The sequence below is a fragment of the Pelobates fuscus genome, chromosome 12 (assembly GCF_036172605.1).
Source record: "Pelobates fuscus isolate aPelFus1 chromosome 12, aPelFus1.pri, whole genome shotgun sequence".
Taxonomy (NCBI): Eukaryota; Metazoa; Chordata; class Amphibia; order Anura; family Pelobatidae; genus Pelobates; species Pelobates fuscus.
In genome coordinates, this window is record NC_086328.1 from 114,418,086 (window position 1) to 114,439,186 (window position 21,101).

At 40.5% G+C, this 21,101-nt stretch overlaps 1 protein-coding gene across 6 annotated transcripts in view; it reads left to right on the top strand.

The window, feature by feature from the left end:
- Window positions 1-18,480, top strand: part of TP53I11 (tumor protein p53 inducible protein 11) — a 41,971-nt gene extending 23,491 nt beyond the window's left edge. For all 6 annotated transcript variants that reach the window (XM_063438860.1, XM_063438864.1, XM_063438862.1 and 3 more), the window contains exons 2-7: window positions 6,293-6,448; window positions 7,828-7,886; window positions 8,689-8,737; window positions 15,579-15,675; window positions 16,763-16,864; window positions 17,685-18,480. In XM_063438860.1, coding sequence (XP_063294930.1) covers window positions 6,320-6,448; window positions 7,828-7,886; window positions 8,689-8,737; window positions 15,579-15,675; window positions 16,763-16,864; window positions 17,685-17,818 — 570 coding nt within the window. In that variant the 5' untranslated portion in view covers window positions 6,293-6,319 and the 3' untranslated portion in view covers window positions 17,819-18,480. The remainder of the gene's footprint in view (window positions 1-6,292; window positions 6,449-7,827; window positions 7,887-8,688; window positions 8,738-15,578; window positions 15,676-16,762; window positions 16,865-17,684) is intronic.
- The last annotated feature ends 2,621 nt before the right edge of the window (window positions 18,481-21,101 follow it).

Genomic DNA, 21,101 nt, shown 5'->3' on the forward strand with positions numbered 1-21,101 from the left:
TTGTTCGGTTTTATTGCTGTAATTTAAACTCTCTCGAAAGAAAATGACTGTCACAGGAAAATAGACCACGGCAATGCAAACTAACAGGGTTATTCACTTAAGTGTGAATTTCAATCGTCCTGGAAATGAAGGGAAATTGTGGAATGTTTCCAATTTGGCAATCTTGTTTGCAAATTGTAACAATAATAAAAAATAAAAAAAATCTCCAGTGTGGTATTCAAATGGTGTGTCTGAGTAGCGTAAAATACAGATGATACGATTTGCCGCAGTACCCCAATATCGGTGGATACTACACTAAATTTTATCGTGAAATGAAATCGTGCTAAATGGACTAAATTGTGTTTAATCTGTTGTAAGAGCATTGTGAATATATAATGCAAAGTTAATGTGATAAAAATACAGTGTGATCACAAAACCATTATAGTGATACGCATATCCTATATCTGCTCACTATCAAATACAAATTAATATTAAAGTGACGTTGCTGCTATCCAGAACATCCTCAAATTTATACATTCCTGATTGTTTGCAGATATGGGTGATTTTAAGTAGCTTTGTAAAACTTAGAACTGTTGTAATGTGTGTGCTGTTCCTTGTATTTTTTTAGTATACGGTAAATTGTGGTCTCCACTGAAAAATGCGAGTAGGTTTTTTTTTTTTTTTTTTTTTTTTCCTATGGCTGTAGTTGTCTTGATATGCAGAGACATCATGTGAGGAGCAGAATTACGCAAGCATCTAAACTCTAAACCATGTTTACAGAATGAGTCAACTGTTGGACCTGCTTAAAACTGGGAGATTTGGGTACAGCCAAAAAGGAGCAAGGTTAACAGGAGGCCAGGCATCTCTGGCCCATTCTGGGACTGTGTGATTCTATGCTCATTACAACAACATGCTTACTTTCTTGGTCCAATGTTACCTCTGAGTCCGTGTGCACAATCGGTTATATGAGCTCCTGTCCATGTGTGATGACCAGTTCCCTGTGGATTGTAAACTTAAATGGTTAAGACAGTAATTGGAGTGGATCGGAATGGAGGGGGGAGGCTAAGTTTCCAGTTGTGTTTTCCTGGCATTAGACAATTACCTAGCACCAGCTTACCACTTTAAAGGAACACTATAGTGTAAGGCTACCTATCTATCTCTGTGTCTGGCTTACTTACCTCTTCTCCATCCCTGCACTAATCTTGCACGGCTGGCCCCGCCTCCATGGCTATTCTCTTCAATCTTGGTAAATAGAGCTCTGTTGTAATTGTAAGCCCAGTGCTTGCTTTGGAATATTGCAGAGCAGAGTCACACAGGCCGGCATGTACAAGCTTTTATATAGTGAGTAGGGCCCACACCCTGGCAATATGAACCTCCCTGGGCAGGCTGACTCAAGAATGGTATGATGGCCCACATGCTGCTGCAGATGCTGGGGATTTGTAGTTTTTGCAGGAACGTCAAAGTTTAGTGTCATTATTGAAAACGATGGTCTGCTGTAGGTTGAGGTAACACCGTTAAAGCCGATGTTTAGACTCCAATCCAGTGCTTCTCATAGAGGAGCATTGGAGTTGAAAAGTGCAAGCGCGTCCAGTGCTATTGGATGTTGGCTGTGAGAACAGAGTTTTGACTCCGTTCTCACAGCCGAAGCACCTCAGACAGCCACTAGAGGTGTGTGTAAACCCTGCAATGATTTGCTGTATCTACTAAATGGCAATGGTTCACATTGGAAGGTTAATGCTAAATGACTACTGCACCTCAACCACTTTAGTCAGATGATGTGGTCTAGGTGTCTTTTGTGGTCCTTTAAGAAAGTGTAGATTTATACTAAAATTGGTTAAATCAATCAGTGGTTTCTATGGTGATTACTCCACTTTTGCAGTGCAAATTTTTATTATCTGAAAAGTTCCTATATGGAATGATTTCATAGTTTATCCTTTTTTATATATTTTTTTTAGTCAGGTTGGGAAAAAAGTTATTAAGTTGGAGCTACAGTGAGGGAGAAAGGTATTTGATCCCCTGCTGATTTTGAATGTTTGTTTTTTTCCATTGACAAAGAAATGATCAGTCGATAATTTTAACTGTAGGTGTATTTTAACAGTGAGAGACAGAATAACAACAAAAAAAATCCAGAAAAACGCAAGTCAAAAAGTTATAAATTGATTTTCCAGATGTCTTTTCTACAGGTAACAAGTTGAGATTAGGAGCACTCTCTTAGAGGTAGTGCTCCTAATCTCAGCTTGTTACCTGTATAAAAGACACCTGTCTACAGAAGCAATCAGATTCCAAACTCTCCACCATGGCCAAGACCAAAGAGCTGTCCAAGGATGTCAGGGACAAGATTGTAGACTTGCATAAGGCTGGAATGGGCTACAAGTCCATCGCTAAGCAGCTTGGTGAGAAGGTGACAACAGTTGGTGCGATTTATTCGCAAATTAAAGAAACACAAAATAACCGTCAGTCTCCTTCGGTCTGGTGCTCCATGCAAGGTCTTACCTCGTGGAGTTTCAATGATCATGAGAACGGTGAGGAATCAGCCCAGAACTACATGGGAGGATCTTGTTAATGATCTCAAGGCAGCTCGGACCGTAGTCACCAAGAAAACAGTTGGTGACACACTACACCATGATAGACGGATATCCTGCAGCGCCTGCAAGGTCACCCTGTTAAAAAAAGAAACAAAAAAAACACCTGTACAGGCCCGTCTGAAGTTTGCCAATGAACATCTGAATGATTCAGAGGAGTACTGGGTGAAAGTGTCATGGTCAGATGAGACCAAAATCATGCTCTTTGGCATCAACTCAACTCGCCGTGTTTGGAGCAGGAGGAATGCTGCATATAACCCCAAAAACACCATCCCCACTGTCAAACTTGGAGGTGGAAACATTATGCTTTTTGTTTTTTCTTTCTGCTAGGGGGACAGGACAACTGCACCGCATCAAAGGCACGATTGACTGAGCCATGTAGCATCAAATCTTGGGTGAGAACCTCCTTCCCTCAGCCAGGGCATTGAAAATGGGTAGTGGATGGGTATTCCAGCATGACAGTGACCCAAAACACACAGCCAATGCAACAAACGAGTGGCTCAAGAAGAAGCATATTAAGGTCCTAGCTATTCTCCAGAACTTAATCCCATAGAAAATCTGTGGAGGGAGCTGAAGGTTTGAGTTGCCAAATGTCGGCCTCAAAACCTTAATGACTTGGAGAGGATCTACAAAGAGGAGTGGACCAAAATCCCTCCTGAGAAGTGTGCAAACCTGGTGGCCAACTACAAGAAAGGTCTGAACTCTGTGATTGCCAACAAGGGGTTTGCCACCAGGTACTAAGTCGAAGGGGTCAAATACTTATTTCACCCACTGACATGCAAATCAATTGATAACTTTTGACATGCTTTATTTTTTTTTCTGTCTCTCACTGTTAAAATACACCTACCATTAAAATTATAGACTGATCATTTCTTTGTCAGTGGGCAAACGATCAAAAGCAGCAGGGGATCAAATACTTTTTCCCCTCACTGTAGCTCCAACCTGACTATTTTGAACTTCTCCTTGAATTACGTTCCGTGCATTCGGTTATAGTGAATAACAAATAGACCGGATGTCTAATCGGCTGTACGTTTCCCCAAAACCAAAATTTTATTTATTGATTGATTTCCTAACCCATATCAAAATGTTCAACTTCTGAATGAGCAATCTGCATCTTTTTCATTCAAAACAGAAAATAATTATATGACTGAGTAAATGTCTGCTGGCAACCTCTGTTTTCACTTGAGAGAGTAACTCTTATTCATGTTTGCGTGTTGTGAGGCGTTCGTTTTTTTTCATTTTTTTTATTTTTTTTTTCTTCTTCTAGTGAGTGGGATTTAAATCACGGGTGCATTGTGGGGCTTTACACATGTTCAGTAATTTATTTACAGATCACTATGGTTGGCCAGGGATCTGCCACAAGATTTCAGCCACTCCCTGTGTTTATTTTGTGGACCTTGTCCTTTTCTACTGGAGTCTGATTTTAGAAATAAATTTGGGATCTGATTTTTGAAGAGAGTGTGTGTGTGTGTGTGTGTGTGTGTGTGTGTGTGTGTGTTTGTGTTATGTTTTTTTTTTTTTTTTTTTTACAACCATTATAACTGCCTTCTCAATGTATACCTCCCAACAGTCCCAGATCTGGCAGGACAGTCCTGGTCTGTGTCCTCTGACTCACCATCCCAGGTATTTTTCTCTGGTGTCTCCAGAAGAACACCTAAACAGTGCGGCACCAGCACATCAGAAAACCTCTTTCAATGCTGGGTATTTCTACACATTTGTAGTCATTATGACACTCAACCAAATAAGCGCACCTACTGATGTGTATCTCTAATAATGACTAACATGACTGTCCATCCATTATATACCTCCCAAAGGTCGGAAACATTTAATGGTTCATGAATTATATCTTACTTGTTTCATTAGTCTGTAATACAGTGTATAAACATATTTTGTCCATTTTTGGTGGTTTGCCATTGCAAGTTTTAGCTCTCCAAGTGTCCATAAGACCATTTAATCAAAAAATGGTAAACACAAGTTATGAAATTTACATATTTCATTCAATGGCAAAACGTCCAGAAAAGTGATTGGTTACCTTTTTAATATCCGATACCACGATCGCGTGGACCATATAAAAATGTAAAAGCAGAAGAATTTCTATTTGATAATAAGATGTACTTACGAGAGTGTAGCAAGCAGTCGTAACATTCATATATCCCAAAGTATCAGAGAGTAACCCACCACGTGGTGAGAGACAAGATAATGGCAGAGCACAGACTACTTCAAATTCCATTCTGCTTCTAGCTGTAGGACTCCCATGGCTCAGATCAGTCTAGCTCTTCAGTATCTGAATAAATAGAAGTATAAATTTAAAGCAGTACCCTTAGCATCTAAAGCCAATCTCATCCCTTGACATTTTTTTTTTCTTCTTCTACATGATTTTTTTTTTTTTTTTTGGGGCTCATAAATGTTTGTGGGAAAATTCTGAGTAGACAGATGATATCAAGGGATTTGTTTGCTGTAGATACCTTGAGCAATTCTTAAATTTTATTTTTTATTTTTTTATATTTGTAAACCAACAGATATTTACTAACCTATTCTCTCTCTACAGAGATATATTATCCCATCAGGCTGCGCTCAGTCTGTAGTGGTTTTGTGTTAGTTTTATTTTATTTTTTTTAATTATTTTTTTAACCTGGATCCATACTCAAGGAGGGTTTGTGTTTCTCCATTAAAGAACATTCTATTCTTTTGCCTTGTGGATAAGGTGTAAAAAAACAACAACATGTTTTACAACTTTTTTCTTGTCCTATATATGTTTGGATGACAAGGTATTGAGAATATTTTGTTCTTATTTATTGATGTATGGAATTGGGTTTTCCCTTTTATGTGATCCACTGGAAGTAATTTTATTTTTGGAGCAACTTTTTTTGTTTTGTTTTCTATGTTATATATTTCTGTATTTTTTTTATTTTTATTTTTTAAAACTATATTGTTTCTACTTTATTAAGTTCAATAGGTATAGTCACCAGAACAACTACAGATTATTGTATTTGTTCTGGTGAGTAGAATCTTTACCTTCAGGCCTTTTGCTGTAAACACTGTCTTTTAAGAGAAAATGCAGTGTTTACATTACAACCTAGTGATAACTTCACTGGCCACTCCTCAGATGGCTGTTAGAGATCCTTCCTGGGTCATGGCTGCCTAAAATGCATCCAAACATTCAGTATCTCCTCCCTCTGCATGCTGACACTGAACTTTCCTCATAGAGATTCATTGATTCAATTCATCTCTATGTGGAGATGCTGATTGACCAGGGCTGTGTTTGAATTCATGCTGGATCTGCCTCCTTTCAGTCTCAGCCAATCCTATGGGGATACATTGTGATTGGATCAGGCTACCACTTCTGATGATGTCACCAGACTGCTTGTTTTTCTGAGTCTAACAGCATGCAGAGTTACAGCTTCTGGCTTGAATACAGTAAGATTTTTACTATATTTATGGAGGCATGAGGGGCCCGGGGGGGCTTGATGGTGGTTTTAACACTATAGGGGAATACATGTTTGTGTTCCTGACCCTATAGTGATCCTTTAAGCACAGAGTCTCCTGTTTGATAGTTACCAAACGTACCATTTCTCTTTTGGTATTCTATGTTTCTGGTGCTTGCTTTTTCCTGTAAGTCTACGCAGGTGTCCCATTTTTCTGTCTCCAAAATATTCTAATCAACATCCTGTCATCACCATTTCATAGTTCAAAATGTATGGTTTATTTTTGTGTTCCTCTTCTCTCTGCAGGTAGATTGGACCTATAGTTCCTCCAACATGGCTACCAAGTCCCCTCCCCCTTTGATGAAGAAGCACAGTCAGACTGACCTCGTTAGCCGATTGAAGACACGCAAGATACTTGGCGTGGGAGGTGAAGATGATGATGGAGAGGTTCACCGGTCAAAGGTGAGTTAAGATATTTATGCAACTGAAGATACCTTCATTCAGAGGTAGACCACCTGAAGCTGTCTAGTTCTTACATTACCTGAATTATCTGGCTTATAAGCGGTTGATCCCCCTTCTGGGGGTTTCACAGGACCCAGCTCTTTAGGGTCTTATTTAGAACCACCTGAGTGCTGTCAGTTTGATGGATGGGAGACAAATAAAGTTGCAGAGCCAAACTCGTTGTGTCTGTCACCTGCTGCAGTGGTCCATCCTTTTCGGCACATGTGACCTAGCCTCTTTCTGATGCAGAAAGGGTTAATGAAAGATACATTTTCATTTCTTGGGCCACAGATATTACTGCAACATTTGAAAAGAAATGACAGTTTTATATAAATAAAATGCTTTCCATGGTATATTCCACGGTTTAATGCGCGTTTTCTGTTTCCCACGTCTCATCTTCTCTCATTATTTTTTTTTTTGTCGCATGTAATCCTGCTGTGCTCTCAGTGGGGAAATTTTTTTTGCACCAATGCCATTCTCTGTTAAGTTTCCCTCTAATCTTCTCTAAACTGCCTTTTTTTTTTTTCTTTTCTTCCCCCGTAGTTTCAGCAGATGCTGTCGGCTTTAATTCCATCACCCCCTATTCTTCTTAACCCCTTAGCTAGCGCCGGAGACAGGCAGAGCCACGTCAATGCGATAAAGGCACTTATAGACGTAAAAGCCGAACGAAGATGCATGCATTACTGCCGCTCTGCTAACTCTCTTTACTCAGGCTGGGAGTACTCTGATATGTGCTACAGGGCCGCTGGTTAGCCCTAGCAATGCCACAGCACAGATACACTTATTCGCTGAACACAGAAGTGAATTGAATCCAAATTAGCTGACTAAAAATTAAGAAATACATTTAGAAAAGGAAAAATCTAGTTAGCCTGATGCAGTTGCAGATTGGTTTTCAATTCGTCATTATTCACATTTTGGTGATGACAGGATGTTGATTAGAATATTTTGGAGACAGAAAAATGGGACACCTGCATCGACCAACAGGAAAAATCAAGCACCAGTAAGTAACCTACAATACCGAAAGAGAAATGGTACGTTTGGTAACTCTCAGACTATCAAACAGGAGACTCCGTGCTTAATAGTAGACAATTAGTCTTCACCGACCTATTACACTTAATAAAGTAAAAACAATATAGTTTAAAAAAATAAAATGTGAATAATGACCAATTGAAAACCTCTATGAGGCCAGGCAGTCTATAACCCTTTTCGTATCCTTGCTCAGCCTAAAGCGTATTGAGCGATCGGCAGGTGAGGCATGCTGGGAGATGTAGTTTCATAGCGTCTGAGTTGCTGTCTGCTGGCCACCCCATGCGATCACACATTTCTTTATTTATTTTCAGATCAGTCAAGTTTTAGGAAATGAAATAAAATTTGCAGTTCGAGAACCCCTGGGTTTGAGGTAGGTTCCTCCACAAAATATATTGTCACTATGGATTTTCTTCGGGATTTTTGGGGAAAAAAAATTATTTTTGAAAGATTACTTTGTTTGATAGCTGTGGAGCTCTGCTTCAACTCTTAGATTGAATTATGCGTATCTGCTGCCACTCCATGCTTACTCCAATAATGGTAATTGGTTTTGTTACATTACAAAACCATTTTATATCCCAATTCCAAGTGCTCTGGAGCCCTTCACACGTGCTACAAATGTTTGAGGGAAAGTGAAAATGTACACTGCAGTTAACGCTCCCCCAAGTGAAGAATCAGTTTGTCAATTTTGGAAACAATCAACTATCTGAAGCTCAGTAGTGCCTCCATCTGGCTACTGTTGGAACTGAATGTGTTTGTCATATTATGCTTCAGATATAACATCACAGTCCTGGGATGAAAATAGTCAAGAATTCACAGGGAATTTCAAAAGATAAACATTTCTGGCTTGGAAGTGTGACTGACGTGAGTGAATCCAGTTTAGCAATATTTTCCCTTAAATTTGAAATTCCCATTGTCATTTGATTCAGTACATTGATGTTTAAATGTAACACACTGTTTGGAGACCTGAAATTAATTAAAGCCATACTGGCACGCAGCTCTAAAACAGCTAAACTGCACACCTATCAATCAACCTGTTCAGTCACTCATGATAGGAATTGTAGTCCAATAGAAGTTTGCAAACTGCAGGATGTTAGTCATTGTATACAAATTGTGCAGAGACATTGTCTGGTTTGATCCAATTTTCATGACATTCCGTTGTTTTCTTCCGACAGGTTATGGCAGCTTCTTTCGGCTGTTATGTTCACCGGGATTGCAGTCATGGTAAGTTGGTGCAGTTAACAAACCTATTTATATATTGTATCCAAAGCAAATGATTCACACGGCGTGAGAGCAAGAGTTGCAAATTTGTGTTCAGTGTATAATTATTATTTTTTTTCACTGAACCCTTTAGAATAAATAACTTTTGAGCTGTCCGTTCGCCAAAATCTTAAAACATTTCTTTTAATATTACCATAGCACATTAAGGAGCTAGATTGGTATGGGACGCAACAAAATGCGAGAGGACGGGCTTTAAGAATTCGGAAATTCATTTTATATATTTTTTTTCTTTTTACTGAACGTGAAATTGTCCAGGCTTGAATTTTTTTTTTTATCTTGCTTTTCCCACCAAAGGATCTGTCTGCAGATACAAAAATAAACCAGCTGTGAAAGCGATTTTCATGAGATTTAAGCAGTCCCTCTGTCCGCCTCAACTTCTGGCATTTTCTGTTCTCTTGTTCCTTAGTTATTCTCCCCAGTTACTTTACATCCCTGTAATCCCTTTCAATTCGATGTACTTGATATTTCTTTATCTTCAGTTCAATAGTTTTTCTTTTTCTCAACCAATTCATGTTTTAGAGACCAGGAACATGTTCTCTTTCCTTCCTCCTGCCTCCCTCCCTCTAGGGTTTGTCCTATAAAATTCATGCAGCTTTTTGGGTTGGGAGGGAGATTATGCTACATTTGTCTGCATTTTCGGTTCTAAATGCTGATTTTCTTCCTCCGCAAAGTATCTGTGATAGTGCATGCGCAAGATGAAAGCATTTGAAAAAAAATTTGTGAGTGTGTCAAAACGATAAAGGAATAAGTTAGGGGTATTTTTCAGTTTCTGTTAGCCGTAAGACAGAGCACTGTAATCAGTCTTGTAGGTGCTGTATTCGCCAAACTACGGGGTTTACTTGCTAAACTGGGACTTGGGGAGAATTATCAACTGTTTAACTGTTTTGACGAAGCTAACCCTGCTGGCTGAATTTTCAGACCGCTTTTTTTTTTTTTTTTTTATTATTCTTTATTTTGGGTGTGCACGAAATGAACAAGTTGCCGGTGTGCGCCACAACAGCGATATCCGGTAGAGTAGGTGAACATTGGTATTACATGTCATGACATTCGATATACAGGCACATTTTTATAATATTAATATGATCTCTAGTACAGTGGTTTAGTTTCACATTTGGTTTTAAGTATGCTAGCTTAATGCACATGTCCTGGAGAAATAGGTAACTGAGAAAACAAAAGAGGAAAGCATGACTTGTGCAGCGAATGCACATATAAGATTATTCTGAAATTTTATAAGATATAACTGGCATTTTAGATATATATTGAGGTGTTGAACAAACATGTAACAACATTCAGCTTGGTTAAGTAGTTAACGTGATATAGCTCAATGGTAGTGAACTGCTTAATTTATATAGGTAACCTGAAGTGTGTTAGTAACTGTGATAAGCACACAATATTGTCATCCTTACCTAGGTGCTATGAGTTTTTGCTCACATGTAACTTGTAATGTTATAGCGGGAGGGTTGAACTCCTAGGGTGTGATACCTGGCTAGTGGGCTTGGTGTCCCCATAGTGGTAGCCTATGGTTGTATACCGGGTTGCACATTGTATGGTTATAGTGTGTTACAGGAGGTTTACATTCCAACCAGGGTAATCTACAGTATGACAAGCGTTATGTGTATCATGGACATTTCTGACAGGTTATAGTACCTTGGATCAGAGGATTATGCTAGCTGCCAGTACTATCAGTGTAACACATTGTTTGCATAAATACTATTTTAGATGGTTAGTGTTTTCGTCTTATATGAATATGAGAGTCCCACAACGATGGGCCAGTGGCTGCAGAGTTGGTGTGGCCCACTGTGCCCGTCTCGCTGCTGGGCATCAGTGTTTGTTAGCGGCTAGCCGATTCCTTTGCTGATGCGCTGCACGGTACGTCCTGGGTGATCCGCGATGTTTTTTGAGCGAAGGGAGCCAGACGAGGCACCCCTCCAGCCCCAGGTCTTCACTAAAGCTGACATCTTCAGGCCGCTGTTTCGGGGGGTCAGTAAGTCCCAGACCTTCTCCCCTCTGGGGGAACAGGAGGCAGTGGTGGACCTGTGCTGCAATCGGCGGTTTGCCTTCCGTCTGCGTGGTTGGTGCGTAGTGGTAGAGCCCCTCGTGGCTTTCAGCCCAGGTGGGTGTATGACTTTGGCAGCGGGAGTCACTGATGCTGTACCCGAGGAATGTTCGCTCTCATCTCTGCGCTCAGCTTCCCCTATGTTTGATGCAGACTTCATGCAGTATTCGAGTGCTGTCCAGAATCTGGAGAAGGCTTCATCCAGCCGCTGCATGAGTCGGTCCGCTGGGTTAGCAGTAGCTTGCGGTAGTTGTTCTGCAGCACCTGCCCACATGTCCTGTGCGTCCGCCATCTTGGAGATGCAGTTATTGCTTCAATGAGCGGGAACCAGGGCTGGCAGGTAACGCAGGAGTGTCCGATGTTGTGGGCGCCGGATATCCCTCACCGGCCGGGGGGGGGGGGATCGGTGTGTCAGAGTGCCGTGGGACCTGTATCTGGATGGTCAGAAACCGCGAGGTAGGCCACCACCCAAAGCCCCGACAACCAGGTAGGCCTCGGTCGTGCTGCCGGTTCCGCAACCGCTAGATTGCCGGTGCTTTTGTTGGCATACGTGCTCCCACTCTCCGTGAGGTAGGTCAGGCTTATTAAAGATAATGTATTCGCTGTAAAGTAGTTCCAAATCGTTTTAAATTGCGTTGCTGTACGGAGCTCCAACTGTGTGCGACCGTTCAGCTCAGCAGCCCGGCTCCGCCCCCCGCTTTTTTGCCTCTTTTCCTTTTCTGCTACTTGTAATTCCCAGTTTAATAAATACATTCCTCTATTTCGCCATCAATTTACACCTATTTTCTGTAGGTGTAGCAATTAGCATGACGATGATGCCACTAATGAATCTTAAAAAAAAATTATTATTGAAACCCTTAGACATTTTTGTGCAGGTCTAAATGCTCAAGCGAACGTGTCTACCGGACAGCATAATATTTTGTTTGATATTAACAGTTTCTGTTCTGCTAACAGAACAGCGATCCCTGCTTGCACTTCAATATGGGACCAATACAAACCACCTGGCTAAAGGATACTCAGGATTTGTATTTTGTTTCCTCCCATAAAAGTTAACCTGCAAGAAATGTCTGTAATTTCAAGGGTTCTGCTTTTATATAGAAGATGTTCAATTCAATAATAGTTTGAGATCTTAGCAAGGGTTCCATGCCAGTGCCAACTTGGAAAGTAATTCTCCCTCAAAATTTACCCAGCAAACCAAAATAAAGAATATTGGATGAGAAAGTAAATTATGATTAACCTCTAACCATTTTTTTCAGCAAGCGTTTAGGGAAATGCTATGATAACATAACCTTCTATGCATGTCATCTGTGTAGGGAGGAGTCGGGCAACTATAGGCCAGTAAGCCTTACTTCAGTAGTGGGGAAAGTAATGGAAACCATGTTAAAGGATAGGATTGTTGAACATCTAAAAACACATGGATTTCAAGATCAGAGACAACATGGGTTTACTACAGGGAGATCATGCCAAACTAATCTTATTGATTTTTTTGATTGGGTAACTAAAATATTAGATCAGGGTGGTGCAGTAGCAATTGCTTACCTAGATTTCAGTAAGGCTTTTGACACTGTTGCACATAGAAGGCTTATCAATAAACTGCAATCTTTAAGTTTGGATTCCAATATTGTTGAATGGGTGAGGCAGTGGCTGAGTGACAGGCAACAGAGGGTTGTAGTCAATGGAGTATATTCGAAGCATGGGCTTGTCACCAGTGGGGTACCTCAGGGATCTGTACTTGGACCCATTCTCTTTAATATTTTTATTAGTGATATTGCAGAAGGTCTTGATGGTAAGGTATGTATTTTTGCTGATGATACGAAGATATACAACAGGGTTGATGTTCCAGGAGGGATAAGCCAAATGGCAAATGATTTAGGTAAACTAGAAAAATGTGGCAACTGACATTTAATGTGGATAAGTGCAAGATAATGCATCTTGGACGTAAAAACCCAAGGGCAGAGTACAGAATATTTGATAGAGTCCTAACCTCAACATCTGAGGAAAGGGATTTAGGGTTAATTGTTTCTGATGACTTAAAGGTAGGCAGACAATGTAATAGAGCAGCAGGAAATGCTAGCAGAATGCTTGGTTGTATAGGGAGAGGTATTAGCAGTAGAAAGAGGGAAGTGCTCATGCCATTGTACAGAACACTGGTGAGACCTCACTTGGAGTATTGTACCCAGTACTGGAGACCGTATCTTCAGAAGGATATTGATACCTTAGAGAGAGTTCAGAGAAGGGCTACTAAACTGGTGGGCTCGGGGTGGGGCCAAATGCCTTGCTGGCCCATCAGCATCTCCTCAGAAATGCATTGAATCAAAGCATCTCTGAGGAAAGTTCAGTATCTGCATGCAGAAGTGGGGAGATACTGAACGGCAGTGCTACTCACTGTTCAGCACTGCCCTAGGAAGCACCTCTAAAACACTGCAAAAAGGTTGCAGGGAATGATTATACCCCCCCAGAACAAATGCAATAAGCTGTAGTTGTTCTTGTGACTATAGTGTCCTTTTAAGGCTAGGTGAAATGTTATGTCCAATTTTGTGATTAAACCTGTATATAATAGTTTGGCAGTGAAAGGGTTACATGCAAGTGAAATGGTGGTAATATGTAAAAATGCTGCAAATGTTGTATGAATGGCATTATCATAGATGTCGCTGAATATTTTTACATTCACAGCTGATTAGTGTCCGTGTTTTGTGGTAATGAGCTATCCTATAAAATGAATGACGTGTCCTAGTTAAACAAGTTCTATGCTGTGGCAGCCTTGCCTTACAAACTAAGAAAAACTAGAATCTGATTTCAAATGGTACATGGTTTTTCCAGTAAATCGTTTTGGTTGTGTAGAGTTTGTATTCCTTGTTCGGTACGGTAAAGGTTTGGTGGTGGTCATGCGAGGTCATCTTGTCTGACACAGTAAAGGCTCGGCTGTGTTTATTTCTTGTATGGTGCAATGAGGGTTTGGTGGTGAGAGAGGTTGTCTTGTTCGCTAGTATTAGTAAGGGTTTGGTGGGGGAGAGGGTGGCTGCTTTGTCTAGTGCAGTAAAGATGCAGTGCAGTAAAGGTTTGGTAGTGGTGATGTCTTGACTGGTACAGTTAGAGTTCGTGATGGTGAGTGAGGCCCTCTTGTCCGATATAGTAAAGGGTTTGGTGATGGTGGTGATGTCTTGTCTAGCACAATAAAAGGTTTAGTGGTGGTGGTTTTCTTGTCTGGTACAGTAAGGGTTTGGTGGTGGTGGTGATGTCTGACGCAATAAAAGATTTAGTGGTGGTGGTTTTCTTGTCCAATACAGTAAGGGTTTGGTGGTGATGACTTCTTATTCTATATAATAAAGGGTTGTGTGGTGGTGATTTCTTGACCAATTATGGTTGGGATTTGGTGAGGGAGGACATCATGTCAAATATAGTGAAGGATTTTGTGGTGGCAAAATAGGGTAACTTGCCCAAAACTGCATACAGACACGGCCGCTCAGATATGTACTCCTACTTTTTACCAGAATCCCACTTTTTACTGTCCTAGGTTTTGTAAACAATCTGGGCCAGGAGTATTTTGCAGAATATAATAACTGTTGCAGACCATATGTCTTTGAACTGTCCTTCCTTGGATGTTTTGACAAAATCTAATTCAAATTCAGCCAACATGTCATAGTAAGATAATACTGGACGATAAATATTGGTTTTGGTTGGACGCGGAGTAGTGAGTTGGCAACTAGGTAGCAAAACTTGGGTGCAGTCCTTTATAAAATGGAGAGTTTGTTTAGACTCTAAACAAATTAACTCACAATAGCTCTGTTTAGTGATAAAACCCTTTAGAACATACAGAAAGGCATTGCTAATGGGTACTATTACAAAATGCCATTCCCTGTAAAGTGACTCTTCCCAACAGTAGTAATACAATAATAGACTTTCAATTTATTTGATTGCAATAAGAAAGAAAAAAAAAAAAAAAGTCCCTTAATTTCAAAACTTGATATTAAATCACAGGATTATTGGCTATAGTGAGAATTCCAGGTAAATTCAAAGTGATTTTCAAATTGAAGTTCAAAGTTGCTGACCTGAAAAAAAATTCTCTTGATCAGCTATGTTTTCAGTTGAGCTACACTGGCCTTCAATTTGAAATTCACTTTGAATTCTCACTTCGGTAAATAACTCTGTTAGCCGGATAGGATACAGTTTGGAATCTTGAACAGAATGTGCCCAAGGACCGCCTTTTAAGCTTTGTACAAGATAGCCCTTCAGAGTTCTCATCCATGGCAGACGTGTGACTTTTGGCTTAGTTTCATTAGCAGGACCGAGCTTGTGGCCAACTCTGCCACCATCGCTGCGTTGGGAACAAAATAATTTCCCCTTAATACATTTATTTTCTGGCATCCAAGCCAGCTGGGAGTGCTGCAACGACAAAAATAGCGTGCTGTTGCCACTCTGTGTCCTGCAGGATACATTGTGTGCTTTGTATTTCCAGGCATCATTTCTCAGTACAGAAAGCGTTCCTTGTTGCATCGATTTCACGCTCTCACACTGTGCCTGCATGTGGAGTGCCAGACTCCAAATTGACACAACCTCGCTCTTCTAATAAAAGATAATAGAGATTCATTGAACTTTGAAATCGCGGCTGAATTGGAGAGTGGGCCTTTCTCTTGCTGTATGCTGGTGGAAACGTCTTCAGTGAACGTATTAACTCTTATCTATATCTCAAAGTGGTGAGATCTTATCTTCTGCTTTCTGCTCCTGCAGGCTCTAACTTTCCCCGATCAGCTGTACGAAGCGGTTTTTGATGGAGGTACAGTGAGCAGCAAAACGTCGACGCGTCTATACGGAGGGGCCCTATTCAGTAAGTCTGCTCGTCTTACAGACCCAAGGCTAACACTTTCCAAGGGTTAACTTGTGTATCCTCAGTAGAGATGACGCGAACTGTCCGCCGAACCGTTTGCGAACATTTCGCCGGCGAACAATAGTGTGTTCGCGGCGAAACGAACATACGCAATTTCCGGTCCGCCCCCTATACGTCATCATTGAGTGAACTTTGGCCCGGAACCTCACAGTCAGCAGACACATTCCAGCCAATCAGCAGCAGACCCTCCCTCCCAGGAAGTGTCTGCTGACTGTGAGGTTCCGGGCCAAAGTTCACTCAATGATGACGTATAGGGGGCGGACCGGAAATTGCGTATGTTCGTTTCGCCACGAACACGCTATTGTTCGCCGGCGACATGTTCGCGGATAGTTCGCGACATCACTAATCCTCAGCATAATGGTGGTACATTCATGTAGGGGTTTATATAGTAGCAGGACTTCTGATCAGTTGACAAGAAAACTGCAAAACGTAAGTGAAAATGGAAATATATATTGACCAAAATGGCCCAACTGAGAGAAATATATATATATATATATATATATATATATATATATATATATATTTTTTTTTCTCTCAGTTGGGCCATTTTGGTCAATCATACTGTATATTCTGTTTAATGCCAGATTTAGGGAATAAATCTAGTAGGGAATTTATTTACTACACGTCCAAAGTTCAGCTAATTGAATTAGTCTATGCTTGAGAATGCTCTGTGATCTGCCAAATAAAAAACATTTGAACCAGTAAGGAATTGTAACATCGGGGTCCAAGAATTCTTAAGGTGATCAATTAAAATCCTCTGAGTTATGGTTTCAAAAAGCATTGTGATATCTGAAAGGATTAGAAATGAGATCTTACCCCAGTTTCTCGCCATCAGCTATTCAGCATGTCTTCTAAATTCTGTCCAATCATTTTCCTATTGGGTTTCAGCACGTTTCTAAATGACAATCCCTAGAACTCCTTGACCATGCCTAATTTCCATAAAAAAAAAAAAAAAATCAATCATTTTTATTGACATTGACATTGACAGGGGAGGATTTCAGTACCGACTTCCTAATTTGTTTTGTAGGTATCTCTCTGATCATATGGAATTCCATGTATACATCTGAGAAGGTAATCATCCGATGGACACTTCTGACTGAAGCCTGCTACTTCAGCATCCAACTCATTGGTGAGTGGTTATTGGTGATGTCCCCTTGTACACAAAAAAAAAATGATGAATGTTGTCCCTTTGCAAGCATTTGTTTTGCTTGTGGCTAGCATGACACTTTTTGGAGAAGCTTCTCATTCAAGCTGAGGCAACCCAATTTGATGATATGGGAGGTAGTTTCTTGATCTGGAGGAATTCTTTGAAGCAATCATTGTGGAAACCAATGGAATGTCTCTCTCCCTCCCTCCCTCCCAGCTATGGCAACACCAAAAGAGCTGTGTTTATTTAGTACTGACCATAACTGTGTACTTTCAGACTTACCTGCTTGATTGACTTCAATTATTATTAGCAGCTTAACAACATTATTGGTAAACTCCTTAGTAAATACATAACAAGCACATTGAGCTGCCTCAGCCTGTATGATTACCTTAATAAAAATAGAGAATTGGTCAACAGCGGTTATGTTTAGCTAGGCATTAGTTGTGTTGTATTGTGGTTTTTTTTTTTTTAAATAACTTTTTCTACCCTATTTACAATGCGGGGCAGAGGTGGTACATAGAAGGGGATAATGTATCTAAGAACATTTTATTTCAAAGCTTTTTTTTTTTTTTTAAAGTATTACTCATTCTAGAGATGCCAAACTGATTTCCAGCAGTTGTGGAACTACCTCCCCACCACTTAAAACCCAATCCATTATTCTCTGGTAGCCTATGGCGGGGGTGGAAAATGACAGGAAGGTTGTAGTTCAAATTTAATTAGGGAGATTTGCTTTTACTTTCCAGACTTGTGCTGAATATATATTTCTCTGACCCTGTCCTAAATACATTTGTCTTTCTGGCAGTGACCACCGTGACTTTGATAGAGAATGGAACGTCTTCCATTGCGGCTGCTGTCCTTGTCTGCAGTTGCCTCCTCTTTGTACTTGTCAGTGCGTACTTTTATTACCAAGTTGGCCGACGGCAAAAGAAGCTCTGAACTGTTGCTCTGGTGCCGTTTACATCATTATCTTCCAGACACCTCACACATTGATCTGTGCGTGTGTTGAGACCGTTTAAATACGCTCACTGACTGCTGGGAACGGCAGCCTCCTTGGTTTTTGGGATTATTTTCCTTATACTCTCAAGAGGGCGCTGCTGAGCAAAATGAAGATTGAGACTCTTTCTGACGTGGGTTCCTGAAGCACACAGCATGCAGAAGTATCAACCATTCCTTTGTGCACCTACGTTTTTTTTGTGTGTATGCACCTGTGTTAACTCCCCATAGTTTCCAGCTTGCCTGGCACTAGTCTCCTCGGACAGAGGTATTTGAAACTGCAATTCTAAACCAGTTTCCCAAGGAACCTTGTAAAATTTTATATTTTTTTTCCTTTTCCACATCATTCTGCAATTCCCCAACGCGTTTTGCGTATTCTTTATATTATTGTAAATGAATGCCATTTTGTGTATGCCCTGCTTGTCCTGAGTTTTGAACGCTGCTTTAATGTTCTACTACTATTTATTGTAATGTTCTGTATTTTGGAAACAAAAGGAAAAAAAAAACAAAGCTTAACACTTTGACTGCCAAAGCTGTGCCTTGTTGTATATCCATCTGACAATCAAAGTGTTAAATATTTCACAAAAGGTCGAAAGTTAATAAAATGCCATTCTAGGTCTACTGTAATATCTCAATGAACGTAACCTTGAGCAACTTTAAGAAAATCTCTGCCTTAACACTCTGATCATTTAATATTCTGTTGATGACCTATCCTCACGGCAGAGTTCAGAAAAAATGTGAATTAATGTCGATGATGCTTTGATAGGATCCATAGCATATGTTGGGCTTTTATGTGTGTTTTGTTGAGAACGAGACTGGCAGTTAAGGGGGTTTAAATGTCAAGTCACTTTTTTATAGTGTTTGGAACCAAAATACATCACTTGAAGATTCTGTCCCAAAAATCTGTATTTGAGTCTAGCAAGCTGTGTCATTAAAGCCAACTGGTGTTTCAAGTCACCGGCGGTCACGTTTGACCTCTCTATAATAACTTTGGAAACTTTAGGCTTGTAGACAGAATTGAATCTGGATACACCGACCAGCGACATAAACAAGCTTTGCCATGAACGGATTTTCTGGCATTGGTCTTGTTGCACGCGCTTACATAAACTCTCTTGGTCTTGTCATTTTTCCCTAAGACAAAATTTTGTATAGCTGGCGTGGTGGGCACAAAGGGGTTAATTCCTAGGTTATCAGTCCAGGTAACAAAAAGGAACTGTGGACTAGAATTCCAACGATCCACCACGGTTAAGAAGCTTGTAGCCCAAAACTAGCTCAAGTTCGGTTGCTAAAAAGTGGGTGCACGAGTTATCGAACTCATTGTTAATGTGGCAAATGTAATATTTTATCTTCATTATCCCAGTACTACATCTTGATTAATGCAATTAACACGTCTACCAAAGGGTGTTGTGAAATTGCAAATTAGAATCGAATTCTACAGAGTGATACGCAGCTAGAAATAAACTTTGCTCCCCCTTATTCTTTATTAGCTATTGAAATATGTGATTCTTGAGAAGCAGTTGTTGTTTTGATTTATATATTTTTTTTTTTACTTTTTTTTTTCTTTTGTTTCAAAACATAATACCTCAGTATCTTCAAAAAAATAAATTATGCATACAGCAGACCATCGCAGCTTCCAATAATCTTGATTTTGATTTTTTTTCCATTTGTTTCTCTTATTTATATGAAATTCTCTGGGGTGTTTTTTTATTTCTTTTCCTTGGACTGGATTTAACCCTGATACACGTTGTATTAACAATTCTTAAAGGGACACTCCAGGCACCCAGACCACTTCTGCCCATTGGAGTGCTCTGGGTGCCAACTCCCACTACTCCTAACCCTGCAAGTGTAATTATTGCAGTTTTTTATAAACTGCAATAATTACATTGCAGGGTTAACTCCACCTCTAGTGGCTGTCTACTAGACAGCCACTATAGGTCACTTCCTGATTTATAGCAAGGATTTTTCTTGCTAGAGCGTCGCTGGACGTCCTCACGCTGTGTGAGGACCTCCAGCGTCGCTCATTTCCCCATAGGAAAGCATTGAAAATCTTTTTCAATGCTTTCCTATGGGGAGCGCTAATGCGCATGCACGGCATTGCCGCGCATTAGGTCTCCTCGGCCGGTGGGCGGGATCAGTCTCGCCCACCGGCCGACGGAATGACAGGGAGGAGCGGCGCGGAGGAGGAGGCAGCGACTAGGGACATCGCCGCTGCCTCAGGTAAGTGACTGAAGGGGTTTTCACCCCTTCAGTAAGCTGCTATACTCATTGCATTACTTGTTTTGTCACTTTAACATGTTGGAAAATGTATCTCTACAGAATACTTGCACGGTTGAGCTGTTTTAAAGGTTGTTAACACAACGATTGAAATAATTGGACACCTTGCACAAAACCATGCCCGTCACATTGCTGGTGATAATTCAGCAGCTAACAAACAGCAGTTATGACAACTGTTATGTGCTGAGGGAATGAGGTTAAGATCACTCTTTTAGGGCAACCACTAGGTTATTGATTTTAAATATAGATTGATTACACTGCCTTATGGTGTATGGCGTTATTATTGATCAAGAAGGAACCATTAGTTCAATGCTGTGTAGTGGTTAGGGTGCCAGGAGTTAACTATTTTCTTTTTATTAATTTTTTTAATAGTTTGACATATACCTGGTGCCTCCTGGTCTTCATTTATATCACTAAAGTGTAGGTTCCCCTTCGGCTTTAGCTATATCATTTTGCCCAAGTTCGGGCTTTGTTCATTGGCTTAGGAATGTCATTTGATTGCGGTGATTCGTGTCCCTGTAAATAACGCTGTAGTCACGTATTTAAGTGCTACATCCAGGACTGCCTATCAACATAAAGAAACAGAGTGGCCGTGAAAGGATTGTGGCAGTGCCATCACAAGGGGGTGCACACTGCACTTGGTGACCATGTCCAACTGACTCTGCAGAGGGTGCATGAATAGGCCATTGAGGAAGATCAACGATCTCTCGCATCACTGCACAGGCTTCTGGTCTGCACCATTAAGTGCAGACCTTGTTCATCCCTCTTGTGAGCTCTGAGGAGGATATCATTGTGGTAACCCACAGCAATGCTCTGCCCTGTCGTAGAGTCAGAACTCACACTATGAATATACAAGCTCTGCACCTGGATAAGTTATAGAACAGAATAACTCCTCACTGGACCTCCAGTGATCTTAATATCTACCCTCCCTGGCCTAAGGTAAAAAGAGGGT